Source organism: Psittacula echo (assembly GCF_963264785.1).
Source record: "Psittacula echo genome assembly, chromosome: 1".
Classification (NCBI taxonomy): Eukaryota; Metazoa; Chordata; class Aves; order Psittaciformes; family Psittacidae; genus Psittacula; species Psittacula echo.
In genome coordinates this window covers 7,605,386-7,623,744 of record NC_137735.1, presented here as the reverse complement: position 1 = coordinate 7,623,744, position 18,359 = coordinate 7,605,386, and the positions used below count along the sequence as shown (strand labels likewise).

The 18,359-nt window shown below is 40.6% G+C and overlaps 1 protein-coding gene across 2 annotated transcripts in view; it reads right to left on the bottom strand.

Moving 5' to 3' along the window:
• Positions 1 to 6,872: 6,872 nt before the first annotated feature.
• UVSSA (UV stimulated scaffold protein A) overlaps positions 6,873 to 18,359 on the bottom strand; it is a 53,480-nt gene continuing 41,993 nt past the window's right edge. For both annotated transcript variants that reach the window (XM_080624146.1, XM_080624145.1), the window contains 4 exons: positions 18,158 to 18,341; positions 17,131 to 17,242; positions 11,269 to 11,452; positions 6,873 to 7,227 (listed from right to left, as the gene is read on the bottom strand). In XM_080624146.1, the coding sequence (XP_080480272.1) occupies positions 7,134 to 7,227; positions 11,269 to 11,452; positions 17,131 to 17,242; positions 18,158 to 18,341 (574 nt within the window). In that variant the 3' untranslated portion in view covers positions 6,873 to 7,133. The remainder of the gene's footprint in view (positions 7,228 to 11,268; positions 11,453 to 17,130; positions 17,243 to 18,157; positions 18,342 to 18,359) is intronic.

The window sequence follows — 18,359 nt, the reverse complement described above, 5'->3', positions numbered from 1 at the left end:
AATCCTGGCTCAAATGTCTCATCCAGAGGTCCGAACTCACAGAAGTCAAGAGCAAAATCGCAGAGGCTCAGCTCTTGTACATGTCCTCCCTGATGTGCAGAACATGCAGCAGCACAGAGCATGCCATACCCTCAAGTCCCAGGTCCCAGCATACTGTCTGTATACAGATGCTATTTAGAGCATCAGCACCACAGGATGAATCCTCAGACAAAGTTCCCTGGTCCATGGTGTTGGACCAGGCTGCACGGTAGCAGAGCTGGCATTGAGGAGCTTGATGGTATCAGCTGAGAAACACCCTTGGTCTCAGTGTTCAGCACCCATTGAGTGAAAGCCAAATGCTCTCACTGCATCATCTGGGGATGCACGTCCCAGCTCAGACATCCATGCTCCTGCCTGTTGATGCTCTGGCTTTCTAAGAGAACAGAACAGGGCTTGAGGCAGCAAGCTGAGGTTGCCACACTAGATGGTCACAGACAGCCCCACAGCTCCCACACTGACCACCCCCAGCAAGGCCCAAAAGCTGATTCCCATGTTGTACCTACCTGATGTACCTGCTACACTGCACACAACGCTCTCTGCTCCTGCATGGAGGTATCTGGGGGGAAGCAGCATGTTTTCAGTGAGTGATCAGTAGGAAACAGAGACAGCATAAGTACAGCGTAAATACAGCATAAGTAGAATCTAGTGTCTGAGGGGAAGACACACAGGACGTGTTTGCTCTGATTCATCCTGTGAGTTAATTATTATTTTTTATATTGCTTTACTATTTATTCATAACCTTCAGTGTTAGGGTATTCAGAATGCAGAACACATTCAAGAGGACACTTTGCAAAGCGTTTGCCAGAGGACAAATTCTCATTGCAGATACATGGAGCAGCACAGTCAGAGTCTGAATCAGTGTTTTCAAATGAAGTCTTTGGCACGTACCAAAGAAAATCTGGGGCATCAGCATATCTTGAACTAATTCCCATGAAGTCAATGTTAAATCCAAGGGTGCGAGTTTGTATTAGTGAGAAATGATTCCAGATATTAACTGCATCTTAGCATTGTTCACCACAACAATAGATGAGGCAAAAAGAGAAGGAAACTTCTGTGTCTATTTTACTTCACATATTTTAACTTACACTGAAGTTCACATTCACTCAATAAACAACACTAAATATGTCTTCTAATTGCTTATACAAAGCAGTCAATGATGTTGCACCAGATCCCTGCAAACCGGTGTTCTATATTATCACCCTCCCACATTTCTTGGAGTTACCTCCAGTTGAGCAGGAATGTAGGTTCAGTGAGTTACTTTCTTAGATGAATTCTTTACGGTTTTCCCACATATATTGCAGACCTGTTTCAGACTGAACTCACACTCATGTTACCTGTTTCTATTCTTACACTACATAAGCAAAGCATTACAAATAAAGTTTCGTCTGCATGAACTCCAATCCATTTCCCCAAAACACAGCTTGTCCGTAGTCTTCCATGTTGGCAAATATCTGTTAGCTCCTTTATTACATGTATAAAATTGTTCTGCTCAAAGGAACATTATCTTACAATGTCTGGGCAGTTTTGGTCTTCAGGTTCTGTCTCAAAGAACAAGCAAGCAAATACAGTAGTCATAAAGCCCTTCTTAAGAGCAAATACAACACATACAAAGATTTGCCAGACTGTGACATAAACCAAGGCATAGATTGGAGTGGGCACTGAAGCTGAAGGGAACGGGCAAAGTAAACAAATGGGATGCTAATTAGTTGGGATCACAAAGTAGGTTTACGTAAACCATATTGTTCTCTATCTGGTGCTTTTTTCCCCTCTTTCTGCCCATACTGTACTATTCCACACACTCATACTACACAGATGTCTCTAGTGAATGACAGTTGTCACAGTGACAATGACCCTGACAGTAAGAGCTCTTCCTGCTTTCCTGATGCTGTCTAGCAGAGAGGTGGATTCATCATACGGAATAAGCTTCGAATCAGCTTGGAAAGTTATCACAGCCACAGAAACCTAGTGCTGCAAAGTCTGCAGTGCCCATTCAGAAGTCCTGGGGATGCTGGAAATCCTATGGATTGACAGGGAAACATCAAGGACACAGAGGGCAACTCATGTTCAGGACCCAAAAGTCTGGCCAAGCAGGGTCAGGCAATACCTGTATATGATTTACTAATTTAATCTCATTACATGACACCTCTTCATCGACCTCCTTTTAAAACCCATCTGTCATATTTTCTTCCCTGTAATGTCACAAACCAGAAACATTTTACAGTGATAGTAAAGGATGACACCATAGTAGAGAGCTGCAAGTCACAGAATATGTGATATGATCACAGAATCATAGAGTCATAGAACAGTTCACGTTGGAAGGGACCTTCAAAGTTCATCTAGTCCAACCCCCCTGCAATGAGCAGGGATATCTGCTCATCACCATGTGATGATGATGGACAGAGCAGAGATTCAGACCCTTTGGTGAACCGCTGCTTTTTCGGAAGAAGGAAAATAAATCCACTATCCTTAATACAAATATCTCCATTGTTGCTCATTTTCTTTCCTATTTTTCCCCAAACCCACATACATACATTACAAGAACTTGTCCTGCACATGAAAGGACTCTATCCTGTCTTTCCACCCATAACATGGGTAGGGTGACCACCTTTATTTTCCCTGCCTTGGTGCCCAGAGGCTGCATGAGGAGAAGGGAAGCACTGGAGGAAAGCATTTGGATGGGCTGCTGGTAGAGCTTCCACTCCTTGTGCTGACCAAGAGTTTGTAGGACTGAGCAGAGCTCCTCGACCTGTTAAATATGTTGAGATTTGCAGTTAAGAATGATCTGTGGAACTTAGATCACCAGCACTACACCTCACAGTGAGGATCTGGAGTGAGGATCTGCTGCACACTCTGCAGCACACCCAATCATACTTGTTTGCTGCTTCTGCTTCAGCATTGGGGAAAATGAACACACACACACACATGCGGAAGCGACATCTAATTCCTACCCTGGTCAAAACATGCGGTAGACTCTCCTCTGGGTGCTGTTAGCCTTCAGCTGCCAAAAATACTATTATAAAAATCCAAAGATATCCCAAAGCGATTTCCAAACAAGCAGAATCATTTATTATGTTTCCATATACCTTTTATAGTGCATGAGGATAAGAGTGGCTCCGTAATGGTGTTATAAATATCGCAAATTAATGGTGGATGCAATGCCAACACCTTGTCATTATGCAAATCGGAATGTCGGCAGGAATGGTTATGCAACAATCCCTTTCAAAGTAACCAGACGCCTAATGCTGCTCATTACAGCTAAACTAATTAGCAACACATTTAAACCGTTTTAATAAGCTTTTTCCTTAACCCCTTGACAAAAGAGGATTCCTGATGGTACTGCAAAACCATATGAGCGCTTGGCTGGGGTTGTGCTGAGGGCACTGATAGGCAGAAAAGCAAGAAGTCCACCCAAAATGACAATATTGAAGTTCCAGACATTTAGGGATGGAGAAGCAGATTGCACTGGATTAAAGTCTAGTTCAGTTTGCCCAGGCTCTCGTGCAGCCTGTCACTAACACAAAGCACCACCATGCCCTTCTCCCAACATGGCACAGCCTGCTCCCAGCCTGCTTTCCTGAGCCAGTACTAAATCTAAGCTCTGTATTACCCAGGCCTAGCTAATAGTAAAACCTCAACAAGAACATGAATTAATTTATTTCTTTACTCAATCAGCTTTGAAGAGGAGGGAAAGCAACTCAGAAACATTAATCCACTTCTTTTAAGCCCCACAGCTGGAAGGGCAATAATTTGGTCCCTATTTGTCCAGCTGCCAGGTAGACCCAGCTCTCATCCATATGTATTTTCCAGGGCATGTGCTAAGTCTTGGGAACTTTAGCATCTTGCCCAGCTGAGGGGGTCCTCAGTGCTGCTGGATGGGGAAGGTCCAGGCTGGTGTTGATCTAGGCTGCTGCTCTGAGGCCTGAACAGGAACAGGTTTATTATTTTCTTTTCCACAAAAGAAAAATGTGTGGGTTTTCTTCCCCAGTAATGCTCACTTTGAACTCACTGATGCCTTCCCCAATCTGAAAACTGTTCTATGTACCTGATGCACTGTCCATGCAGAATCTCTTACAAATCTGGTGTCTGTCTTGCTTCAAGAAAAACCCAAAACCAAACCCAGCCCCCAAATAAATCTTTTAAAAATCATTTCTAAGAGCTTTTAAGGGTTAAGGTTTTCTAATGGGAATCTTCAGCCAGACCTGGATTGCTAAAGCCAAGCCTCAAGTAAGCTCAGAGAAAATGAAATCACAAGGTATCGAGCAAAAGGTAAGTACGGACCCATCCTGCCTCAAGAACTTCAGAAAGGATGTGCTGAAGGATTGCTTTTATTCAGAAACTCTGTTCACACTGTGATATCACCAAGTGCTTTGTATTAGAGCCAGCTCCTTGATTCCAACCTTAAACAGTGCTAAAATCATACATGCTATAGTCTTTTCTGTAGTCTTTTCCTCTCCACATGCAACTGTGTGCTCAGGTATGAATACCGATGGAGAAGTCTGCTTTCAGTTCCCATTTTACCACCAAAACAGCACTAGTTACAAAAGGATGACTTGGCTGCATCAGCACAGCTCACTGCAGCTCAGAGTTACCACGTTCTTTTAGAAACACAGAATATTCATTGAGTAGAAGTATGTTACAGAACAACTGCAAAGGCACTTGAGTTATAAAGGCAAAAACATACAACAGAAATTATGTGAATAATGTATTTATTTCTCCAGAAGCCCTGAGGACAGGAATAGAAAAGTTCCAGTAGAAACATCACACAGTTTAGCAACTAAGATGTTTGAAAAGCTGAGATCTCAGAGACCTCAAACTTGTAAACTTCTGGAAGTGACACACAGAGGCGTGACTTACTTAAAAACCAAACTGATTTATTTCAAACTTAAAAGGATTTCTATTTAAGAAAAGGAGAAAGTTCTCCAAACCTCTGAATGATGTCTGACCACATCTAATGAGAATGTTCAAAATGGCAAAATTCAAGACCTGTTGTGTGTATGTACGCTGAGTTACTCTGTAGAGAAATCACTTGATTAAACAAGGCAATAACTAACATGGGAGGAGAAGCACTGGAAGTTCCTCAAGGACTGGATGAAGGGAAGATACATGCTGGTAAGAGGCAGTGCTACAGAGGACGTGTGTTTAACAAGATCTATGAAAAGCCAATGGTGTTTCTTGCTTCAAGGCAGAAAGAGGAATTAAAAAAATTATATCCAACTGGGTTTATTCTCCACCTTACAAGGAAAGTTCTTGCAACAAAACCAGAAAAAAGGAAGTAGAAGAGCTTTAGAAAAGGTCATTGCTAACCTGGACCAAAGTCCATGCATCTGTGTCCGAGCGAGCCATCTCCCAAGTCACTTGCTGGGAAACCTTTATTCTGCACATTCTCTTACTGCACGGAACAGTCATTTTAGAAAAACACCTTTTTGCATGTGTTTTTAATAAAGAAAGGGGCAGAGCATATAGATCACACAACAGGATCAGGTTTAACTAGTAGATCAGACACTCAGGTACAGATAGGAAGTTTCAGCTGCTAATTTTAGAACTGATGTGACTGAGTAGCATCAGAACTGAGTATTAATTACTAAGCACACCTTTTTCTCGTGTATTTCTACCACTTCCTTTTCTGATCTTGGTTTTTGGAATTTATTTTTATTTTATATTTTTAATTCTACTAAAGGCCAAAATGATAACTCCATGGGGTAAACTGCACCTACTGTTAGCTGAAAATTTTCTAGTGCTGATATCTGATGTTCACAGCAAATAAGGGTTAAGTGCCACTGGACAATATAAATTCCCCACTCTTTTTACAGGGAGAAAACATGTCTTATAAATGAACACCTTCAGTCTGGGCAGGCTCAAGAATCTCTGGAACAGTGGCACAGCAACCTTTGTGGCTCTTCTGAATGTTAATCTCCAAGATCAAAGAGTTTCATTTGGACTGTTCTGGGGTCCCGGAATCCAATGATCTATTTTACATTCAAATGTGCACGATGTTGTTGTCAATGGGTTTGTTTTGTTGGGTTTTTTTCATGTGTGTGTCTTTAATAACAAATAAAATCAGTTTAGCAGTTGATTCAACTGACCTGCTGATGAGCTTGATTTGTCCTTGTCTTCACTTTCACCGGAAGCCTTTACTGCCAAGTTAGCTACACTGATAGTAAAAGTGGCTTTGCTTCCAGTGCAGTGGACATCTTTTGCTGAAATCAAACTTTATTTGAAGGCATCAGTTGATTTGGATATTTTTCTGTGTGTGTACATGAGAGGTCTTTAGAGGTACTCAGGAGCTACTGTGCTGCGTAATGAAGTGCACTGTCTAGATCAGTAGGCTGAGCAAACCGTGGAATCATAGTGCATATGGGTTGGAAGAGACCTTAAAGCTCTTCCAGTTCCAGCCCCCTGCCACAGGCAAGGACACCCTCCACTAGAGCAGGTTGCTCCAAGCCCCGTCCAACCTTGAACACTACCAGGGATGGGGCAGCCACAGCTTCTCTAGGCAAACTGTGCCAGGGCCTCAGCACCCTCAAAGGTAAGAATTTTTCCTAGTACCTAACCTAAATATCCCCTTTGTCAGTTTAAAGCCATTCCCTCTTGTTCTGTCACTACATGCCCTTGTAAAAAGTCCCCCTCCAGCTTTCTTGTAGGCCCCTTTAGGTACCAGAAAGCTGCTTTGGTAGAGGCCTTTCTCTGGTAGAAATCTCATTGTTTCGAAGGCATCTTTTTTTCTGAAGGCATGCAGCTAGAGGCAAATTACAACACACATGTTGGTAACGGAAGTATAAATTACATGAGCCCCTTAGGAAGGAAACAACCCCAAACATTTCACCCAGAATATGTACAAGTCATAAAACATGCTCTATTTCATGTATATTTCAAATAATTGAAATAATTGTGGAATGTATTCCATTCTGTACTTCCACATCATCGTCAAAATTCATGTTATTATCAAATAAGTTAAAGTTGAAAACAATTAAAAAAGATTACCCCAGTAAAACCACACCAAGCACAGTGTTTCAGTATAAATCTGAAGATCTGTGCTAAAGGTTTTGTGCACTTGCACTCTTGTAATCAAATGAAGGGTAAAGATGATTAACAATTTAATTCAGTGCATAGTTAAACTGGTTGGCAAACTTCTCGTGCTTCCTTTGGTCCACTCGGTTCATCGCTTTCACCACCCGTTTCATGGCACCTCTGAAAGACAAACACAAAACAATAAACCCAGTTATGTTGATTCTACACAGTATCAGAGAATGCTTATGAATGTTGGGGGGGGGGAAAGAACTATGATTAATCACTCCCAGGCTTCTGAATACTGCACTGATGAGGCTGAACAAATTTGTCTTGTTAACTAAATTAGCTGCAGCAATACAAATAGTTTAATTCAAGCAATGATTTTATTAACAGGAGTAAACAAATGAAAGTCCTTCAGTTTAATGGCTGTGCATTCCACCCTCTGAGCATTATTTCTGATAGTCACACACAGCAGGTTTGATTTTTAAAAGCATCTAACTGCTCTCGGGGTGTGTTTGGGGGGGAAGATAACTAAAGGTATCTACCAGGATCTAAAAAACCTAACACCCAGAAACCTTTATGAAATCCAACCTGCAGAATCTAATGTTTTTGTGAGGAAAAGGCTTGCTGTTTAATTCATGTAACTATAACCCATTTAGCAACTTTCCTTTCAGAGGTTACTGAAACCCCATTTCATCAGCTGTGTGCAGAGTAAGATGCGTTTGCTCACACCAGCAGCATCCCCATTCCTGAGCAGCAATTTTTTAATCCACAAATACCAACGCCAGTTTAGGAAGACACCAGAGACTGTTACGCAGAGAGATGGATAACTGCTGCAGAACAGCCAAGTCCTTAGAGTTTAGCATTGTAAGGACAGTATCTCCAGTATCTTATCCTTGTATATAAGTGGAATGGGATCTCTGCTACCTCACGATGGGCAAAAGCATTTTAGCCCTCCACAGTGGCTGCTGTGCTTGAAGACAACTCTGGTGTGTTCTTGGGATTCAAAAATGAAATAAAGAAATAAACTTTGGAGCTCTTAAGCTTTCTGATGCTCTTAAATCTGATGAGTGTTGCTGCTTTTAATTTGCTGCCACTGCTTCCTGTCAGTAAAGATGGTGCCAAGAGATTATCTTCTTTTGCAAGTGACTGCTATGCTTTTGAACTGGGAGAGGGAAGACACCTGCATTTTTTTCCTTACACAAACTTTGAGTGAAGATCACACAGCTGAGGTGTTGAGAGTGAGGAAAATGATGCCTAGACAGCATGGATAGGAGCAGGAGATTCTCATAACAGGCAGAGAGAGAGTAAGTCTATATATCCTTTAACTGGTAAGGCAGAGCAATGGGTTTGTAATTCCAGAGGGGTAAGAAAGCAGAAGTCAAAAGAATGCTCTGTTCTGTTTCTGCCCCCATAGAAACTTACAGTAGCTGTTGCGCACATCTGAGTTTACCTTGTCTAGGGAATTTTGTCCTTCACTGGATTCTAGAGTTCCCATTTTTATAGGTTAGTCTGGGTGTCTCCAGCACAAAAGCTCAGAAATCTGAGGCTGCTATTTGCAGGTGTGCTCAGATATCACCCTGCCTCTGTTTAAGAAGGAAACTCTCTCCTAACACATCTCTGTAAGGACCTGGGTACCCTGCCAACATGGGAGGTATACCAGCTAATAAGGGCTTGGTTTGAGGGACTATGTCTCGTTTAAGAACATGGCACTGATTGATGTCTCCTTTGATTTCTATACCAAAATGCAGTTGGCAGGTTCCATCACACATGGATGGTTTCAAGCCTAGTGCTGTTAGACTCTGTCTTTATCACTTCTGAGGATGCTGAAGGCTGTGCAGAAGACAAGACATTCACGTGCTAGTGTGCAGCAAGCTTTTTCAGGATCAGGCCCTACAACCACAGAAGCGGAGCTGGAAGGGTCTAACTCTTGAGAGGCAAGCTGATGTCTGTTTTAGCTCTCCGTAACAACTTCAATTCAAAAGCCATTTTGAAACATCTCAAAACAGCGGATACTTCTTAATAACACTTCTAAATGGTGGGATTAAAGATTTTCTCAGCAGCGACTGTAACGAAAACCAACATTCTGAAAAAATGCCTTGGGAGAGGTATACTTCTAACAAAATTCTGCCAATAAAGTTACCAGAGTAAAGAAAATGTGGTCATGGGTTTGCACTTCAAATATTGCCTAATTGGTAGGAGAAAAGTGCGTCTTTAGCAGTGCAGAGTGGCCTTGACACTTTCATGTCATGTAGGTTTTACATTAGCACCACTGGATTGTGTGATACTGTAAATGAAATGAGATCCCACTTTGATGATCTGTGTGCAATTTCACTTAACTTTATTGGCAGACTAGAGCCTGGGTTTATCACCTATACATTTCAAGTAATTTGGGGTTGTTAGAAGGAGCCAAGGTTATCATCTTGTTTAGTGCTGCAAAACATGAAACCTATTAAAATATGACAGGTTTGATTCCCTATGCCTGGCACTAATACACACTCAAACTCATTAGCACAAACCACAGTAAACCAAAACCAGCTTTTAAAATTTATTTTGTGAAAGCTGATATGAAATTCTGATCATTAGAACTGTGTGTCCCTGACTTCTAACTAAGATCAGGTGAGATGAGAATTCCACAGAAAAAGTGTTATTTCTGTGACTAAAAGCAATGTGGATTTGGCTTGGTTATTATAACCATTACATCAGAAAAGGGAAAATAGAGTTTAAACAAATATTGTGCCTTGGATGCTGTTCAACTAATCCAGTATGTTTAGGGAATACGCTACCATTAATGATCTTATAATAATAATTCTGCCTTTTTCATTTGAGAACTTTAAACTTTTCACTTTCCTTTGACTACTGGAATTTTACATGTGAAACTCTTTCAATAGCTGCATTTGCTTTCCATTTGATAAGGACCAGAGCACGCTTAGGCAAATTCATGTTGAAGCCACATCTAACCGAGACTATACATCAGAAACAGCATTACAGAGTGGACATGTGGAGATAGCATACATTCTAAAACCCATTCAGCTTGGTGGGTTGGTAGGTTCCCACTTCTCTCTGAGCTAGAGGGTCTGCTTTAAAGTTAACATATGTCTGTGTAAGACAAGGACATGCCTTTGCTCTACGTGTCTGAATGCTAATGCCATCCAAACAGGTTCTTCTCAGTCTAAATGTAGGCCAAGAGATACTGTTTTCACACGTGCTGGGAGGAGAGAGATACATGCTGAAACACCACTATGGTGGGAAGAATACTGTGCCCACATGTCTCTGGTACAGGGAATAATCATCTCCAGACTCTTACACTGAGAAGAGACCTGCAGTAGGTTCCAGTCCTTGATAATTACAGAGGACAGCAGGGGTTAAGTGAACAAGGACCATAACACAAGGATCCAAATATTCATGGCAGGGGGGTTGGAACTAGATGATCTTAAGGTCCTTTCCAACCCTAACTATACTATGATTCTTAACCAGTTGAATGCATTCTTGGTATAGGAGGAGAAAAATGTAATGACAGTATGTTCCTGAACAATACAGAGGAAGGGATCACTGTGTGGTTGGAAGGCACTGCATCAGGCCCAGCTAGCAATTTAGTATGCCCAGGAGTGAGAGAAAATACACAGTCAAAAGTTTGGGAAGGTCTCTGAGCATAAACTAGAGGCCTGAGGACAACCGTGAAGACACTGCTACATGGCAAAACCCAAGGGTTTTTGATAGACCCTTTTATTAACTGAAGTTCTGCTCACGACAGCTTATCTTAGGCTTTCAAAAGAAAAAAAACCTTCATTTTCATTCCATCTACACTACTACAGTGTTTCTGATGCTGTAAATTATGTCACTTTGAACACATCATCTTCTTTCCAGATCCAGTACTACTTGCACACGTAAAGTAGCATCCATCTGATTAATAAGTGATCACCCAGAGAAGCTACTACAGCAACTAAAGATAAAAAAAAAATTGAGAAGGATGAAAAAAAAATATAAATCATAGGAATACCAATCAGGGGAATTTTGTAAATTAACTGAACATTGTCAAACAAATAACCTTGGTCATCAGTACTGGATGCTCTTGCCCCTCCAGAGATACAGAAGGCATTCCTGCTCTGCAGTTAGTGAAGAAAGTTGTTTAGTAAGTGCATGTTAATGTAGAAACAGAAAGTACCAGTGAAACATAAGGAAACAGCAACTTATCAGGCTTTAGAGAACTAAGCATCTTACTTATTGAAGACTTTCTTCTCAAGCCGGGAACGAGAAGTGTTAGCCTGCTGCTTCAGGTCTGTCAGATTTGGGTATTTTTTCTTCTTCCCTTTCTTTTTCCCTTCTTTTCCATTAATTTTAGAGGAACCAAGATCCACTCCTGTGGCTGCTTCAATTTCTCTCATGAATTCTGGATCTCGCCACTCTGTTTAAAAGAAAAAGCATGCACTTTGAACTCCAAACCCAGGCATGCAATTTGCTCTCTTTTAAGGTACGGGTTTTGTCACTGCTAGGCGAGGGCAGAGTCACTGTGCTGTAAGTTGCAGACACAAAGGAAGGGTGGATAAAGCACTTGGCCAAAATGACAGATCTTGATGAAGAAGCCCTGTGAGTCTGGGATTAGTATCTATTAATAGTTGCTATAGATAAAACAGTTCTGTAGGAAGACTTGAGTTTTTGCAATACCACAGCAACAAAATTCCAAGGAAACTTTTCCATGCAGGAAAGGTGACACAAACACAGTGATTATTATTTAGAAATGGAACAAAAGACCAACAGTGTAGCTGCGCACCTTATCTCCAGAAATAAATTCTGAGTAAGCTTAAAAATAAACCTAAACAAAATAGAATATGTCAACTTTTGAGCAGAGTATGGTGATGACATTGGAACTCTTCTGCATCAATCATATTTGCTTCTAAACACGAGCTGGTATCAGACACCTAAATAGCGCTTGTGAGTAAGACAACATGACCCTGTTGCCATGAGTCAAATTTTACATCTGAAAAAGATGTCTAAATCAAGTTTATTCTCTTCACAATAACAAGAGTTACATTTATCTCATTGAAAACATGTTTTATGGTTTTATCATAAGTTTAATGCTTCAGAATCCAACCATACCCTGTAAATGAATTCTGATCAGAGATGCCACCACAGGAAAAACTGTAAACTCTTCAAGGAAACTATGGTCTTTCAACTGTAGTAGAGTCTTGCATATCAGAACAAGGTAACACAGTAAAAAGTAAAAATGTGGCCAGAGGACAGATATCTTCAAGGGCAAAGTTAGGAAAACGGCATTGCATTATAAAGACTTTAAGCACACGGGTTGGGAAAAAAATGTAGCAAGCACCACTTTGAAGAATAACATGGTCCAAACTCAGCATAACTGTCAGAACTCTGCAATTTAACAACCAATAACTGCCATTCATTTGTTATGTAGGTTCTCATATGTCTGTCAGCCTTTTCTGCCTGCAGACATTCTAACACTAATGTCTACCACCCTTATTTAACATCTATGTAGGTACAGAAAAATAAACAGTCCTAAACAACTCTACAATTTCACTTACACACCAAGTGACTGTGTGTAAGTCACTGTGATAAGTATTGCTAACAACATTTCAGGAAGGTCAGAGGCTATGTCCTCACTTAAGAACACAATGTTTAGGAATACCAGAGCAATTTTCCAAGGAAATGTTAGATCTAACCTGCTATGATATGTGAAAGCAAGGACCGATTAAAATCCAACACACCAAAAGCGAGAGGAAAATGAAGCTGTGCAAGGAACTGAGCAGGAGTATAGAGGGAGAAAATAGAACACATATAATTGATGGATCATAAGACCTCACAGACTTCTTTTTTTGAAGGAATACAGAACAGCACAATTCAGATACAGGAACGATTAATCCAAGATTAAGGAAAACTGTCTAAACAGTTTATCTCCCAGTAATAAGAAGGCGTCACAGTTTAGGAACCCCCTGAATGGAGCAATTGTTTAAACACAACGAAAAAATGCCGGCATCCAGTAGAGATGAAATGAGCATTTGAGTAAAATGAAGGAGCAATTTAAAAGCCTTTGAGAAAAATCAATAGAATGCCAGGGAAGAGCAGCCTTTTTGAGCATTGATGGGCCCCTAAAGCTCTTCATACATTGTTACTGAGTTTAACAGCAGGGAAAAGAAAATTACACAGTTTGCAAGGGTAGGCGGGAATCAATACCGTAGTTAGTAAAGAGATGCTATTTCACATCTGACTGGCCAGCGGCCTGCCTTCACCAGCCTGTCCCGATACCTGTTTGTTAACAAGTCACTAAGGGCTGAAAAACCAGATACTCTTCAGGGTTGACACAAAAAATAGGCACTTAATTTGCGCCTGTGCGCGAACCATTGGAAAAGGATGAATGCTGCAGATTAGCAGGTCAGCGTAATCCCACCTGATTCATTGTTTCAGGACTGAAGAGCCCAAAACACCATTTTGTGGACATCAGTTAGAATTTAAAATGTTATTCTAAGTTAAAAAATGCTCTTTAATATCAATGGCAGTGTTGTCAAAACATGGGCATTATCACACAAACTGTATTATTTTACAGAACTGTTTTCCACTTCAATTACTCGAGGATGAAAATAAACCTACTATCCAATAGGAAAACTCGTAGGAAGAATTTTGGTGCAATTTAACCTCACCTCATCTTTTAAGGTCACCTCAGAATTTTTCAAACTGTTGTCATTGGCAAATGATGTTGTCAATGGTAAGACCAAAGCACTTACAGTACAGAGTGGATTCCCACTTATATATTTCCTATAGCAGCACTGTTCAGACTTGCTTCAACTCCTTTGTAAATAAAACCCAAACCAAACACAACCCAATGCAAACCAACCAACACCCCCCCCCCCAAACCACAAGCCCAAACAAAGGCCATTTTCAAAGGTTGAAGAAAATACTACAAAATAAACATAAAACTAGTGAAAAACAAAGAAAGCAACAAAAATGGATAAAAATATTTAGTGACATCTGGTATATGTGTGTGTGTATATATATATATATGGCTTTATAAACCTCAAGGTTTTGTCCAATGAACAAAGCACTACAGCTTGTCCAGTATCTCCCCAGACAGATAGGCTGGACCTTTGTATGACATCTCAGCTTAACAACGGCACTCAATAATGCAATGCAGCGATGTCAACACTGGTTTGGGACTAACATACACATCCGTGTGGGCCAGAGGTGAGAAGCCTCTAACAACACCAAGCTGACACTGTAATAAAAATAAATATTATGTCTAGCCTCAAGCAATGGCAATTTCACAGAAAAAATAAATCAATATTTTTCAGTGCAAGTGATTTTTATACCAAGAGTTATTAGTTTCTAGTTTGAAACTAGTCCCTCAAGAACACCTACTAGCTTAATTTGCTAGTTTAAACATAGTTTAGGTTTGTCTGAATTGAGAGCAGTCCTGAGAAGGACTTGGGGGTGTTGGTTAGTGAGAAGCTCAATGTGAGCCAGAAGTAGGCACTTGCTGCCCAGAAAGCCAACCATGTCCTGGGCTACGTCACCAGCAGCATGACCAGCCCATAGAGGAAGGTAACCTCTCCTCCGACTCTGCTCTTGCGACAGAGGGCCATGGACCTGTTGGAGTGAGTCCAGAGGAGGCCACAAAGATGCTCAGAGGGCTGAAGCGGCTCTGCTCTGGAGACAGGCTGAGTGAGCTGGGCTTGTTCGGCCTTCAGAAGACTAGGGAGAGACCTTAGATCAGCTTCCAGTACCTAAAGTGGGCTACAAGAAAGCTGGGATGGGGCATTTTACAAGGACATGTAGGGAAAGGACGAGGGAGGGTGGTTTTAAACTGGCAAAGGGGACATTTAGATTAGATATAAGGAAGTTCTTTACTGCAAGGGTGGTGAGGCGCTGGCACAGGTTGCCCACAGTTGTGCCCCATCCCTGGCAGTGTTCAAGGCCAGGCTGAATGGGGCTTGGAGCAACCTGCTCTAGTGGAAGGTGTCCCTGCCCATGGCAGGGGTTTGGAACTAGATGAGCTTTAAGGTCCCTTCCAACCCAAACCAGCTTGGGATTCTATGATGATAACTAAGTTGGGAACTCTCCTTTTTGCACAACACCCAAACCACTGCCCTGGTCTCACAATCCAGCTGTGCCCATGCTGTTGCCTGGATGTCAGTTTAGAGCACTTCACTCCACATGGGCAAGAATGGAAACTGCCTGTAAACACAGACTTCGATACATGCAAATACCAGAAGGTGTCCAGTACCCCTTGCATTTGGGGGTGCTGGTAACTGCCAAGCAGTCACTCAAAGACAGCTAGATCAGTCTTAAAGGAAACTGGGTGGATGAGTTGTGTATTTAAAAGCACGCTGATTTGACACAGACCTTTTTGGATAACAGACCAACAACTGTTCATTACGTTCTGAAGGGGTTTCGTGCAAGGTTTAGTAAGCCTCATTAATATCACATATGACTGTGAAAGTGATGAAATACTGAGAGCTTAAGGGAGAACTAACTCTTTAAAGGGAGCATACTACAAGTTATCAAAATGATAAAGCCTATAGGTAAGTTTAATTAGAATGCAGAACACTGACCTAGAAAAAATAACTTAAAACGGAGAAAACAAAGGTCTTCTGGAGGAAGACAGATTAAATAAAAGCTTTGAAAACAAATCTGTCCCCTCCAATTATATACTATGTCTTTGCTGGATAGATCCCTCTCTCCCATCTTCCTTTGCAGTCCATCAACTTCCAGTAGTTTCCTGGTTGCAATCCCCTTGGCACTCTATGAAAATCTACCTTCTGTCCATCACTAATGAGGTTTAGTTGTACTACTGCAAAAAAGTCTCTCATTCTCCTTGGAAGTCTTCCTGTCTATGTATTCATTGCTTGCTGTCTTTTTCATTGCCTGTATTCCTTACCTAGCAGTCCAGAGCTTTATCTTGGCTAAAAATGCCCAAATGATCTTGGGTGAGGATAAGCCTTCCCTCCTTGCCTGAAAGCAGCAGTCAGGACACAAGGAGAAGACCATTAGTTTTGTTGTCTATCCCCATTGTTTAAAAATAAAATCCAGAGTATTGCACAGTAACATGTAAGCAATTAAACAGCAGAGGTCTGCTTGCTCTTTTTCCCAAGCCCATCACAAATATCATGCCTATTAGAACATCCAGACTAGTTATAATGCCAATAAAGGCCAAGGTGAGGGCTCCCCTAGTTGAGTATTTTCTAGTGGTGCTGCACAGATGCATAACATAGCAAGGCTAAGAATTCTTCTAAAACACAAGTAGTGAGTAGATATAGGAAATAGAGAATACAATATGAATAGATATAGGAAAAACAAGTTCCCACATTGTCACAAAAACCAACTCTGCCAGTGTCTGTGGTAACACAGTGATCCTGGTTATATCAGCATTACATTATAAATCCCAACTTTTAGGGACCAGCAAGATAAGACAAATTCTTTTCAGAAGCATGGGAACATGTCAAGCATTTCCCAGGAAATAGGTTTAATTGTCCTTAATAAACATGTTCCTTAAGATAAAGACTATAACTCATCTGTCTGAGAAGCATTAGGAACATTGTAGCTACTGGAAATAAAGAGCAAATGCAATGTTAACCTTATTCAGTGTACGCATGCATCCATATTTATCACATAAGTAAGAATCACTGCAAATGATCTGCAAATTAGAATCAACAGGAATTTAAATGAGAGAATATGGTTAGTAGCAAAACAGAAATATGATCCAGTTCTATGGATCTCAACCTCTGCCTTTACCCACAAAAGTGTCAGCTCTTCATACAGCCTGTCACATTTGTTGTCCAACAAATGTCCTATACAGAGGGAGACTGTTGTCCAATGTGTATCTACACTGTATCTGTTCATAGATACAATATATAGATACAATATATGACATACATAGATACTATGTAGTTACAATCTATACAATAATTGTATATATTATGAATAAATTGTAGATATTGTGAATATTGTATATAATATACACAAACATATATACGATAAGGATACGAAGCTTCCATTCAAAGCTTATCTCCTACCTCTGGCTTAGTATTTTTTGGTTTGGGTTTTTTTTTAAGATGTTATGCAGACACAAACCTGGCTGAGCTGCTTGCTTCTCAAACCTCATCTTTTCTTCTCTGGCTCTGTCCTCAGCATCTATGGGAATCCCAGATTCATCCCGAGGAATTATCTTTCCATGGAAAGGGCACTTCAGAAAGAAAGGGAGAAAAAAAAAGATCAACTCCTGAACGGAAAGAATATGCTTACATGTTATACAACATAGCTTAAAGCCAGACACTGGAACCAAGCAACAAAACCCTCTACTTGATTCTCATTCCCCCTTAGAAAGCATGAAGATCCCATACACACCATGTGTTTAATATATACATGATCTCAAAGAAATAAGCTATTTGTGATATGAATATCCAATTTTAAGAGGTCAGGTAGCTCATCCTGTCAAGTCACAAGGGCACCAATGCTGCATCGTACGTTGTTGCTTATGCTATATCCCCATCGTGTAACAATCCCATTTAAAGTATTTTAGTGCATTCAGATCCTTCAATCTCAGATAAGAGGAAGAACAGGGATATTAGAACAAAATACTTCAGCAAGTATTTCTACTCATAGGGCTCACAATTTAAGGTTGCATAGGATTTAGTTTTCATAAAACCTAATTTGCCCCTCAAACACCCAAATTTCTAAATACAGTTAATATCAAATGCGCCTTTAAATGACAAAAACTTTTCAGCAACTGTCTCTGTTTTACTGACAGGTATATGTACTCATACTCATATATAATATGTAAAAATAAAGTATAAATAAAAATGCCAAAAATATTTGAAAGTTCCTTAAATGTTCACAGCTTCCTTACCAAAAGGATTCTTCCCATACAAAACACATATAAATAGTAAATTTAGAATCACAGAATGGTTTGGGTTGGAAAGGACCATACGATCATCTAGTTCCAATCCCCCAGTCATGGGCAGGGAAATTTCTCCAGATACAATTTTCTTCTACTGCCTCAAGCTATATTTGCAACGTGAAATCAACGTTCATGGACATGTTTTAATGAGATCTTCTCCATACAGCACACATCCTGGAAGTTAGGTAACTTAGTGCCCACCTTAATCCGATCTTGTCTTTCACACAGCCTTCCATCAGGCATCCGTGCTCGACATTTATGTTTCACTGGTTCAAACTTGCCAGCAAATGTGATGTATCTAGTTTTTAACATTTCACTGATCTCTTTATTTTCTACCTCTTCCTCTACTTCACTGGGTGCCCAAAATCGATGCTCAGAAGCAAATCTGGGAAAAAAATGAACG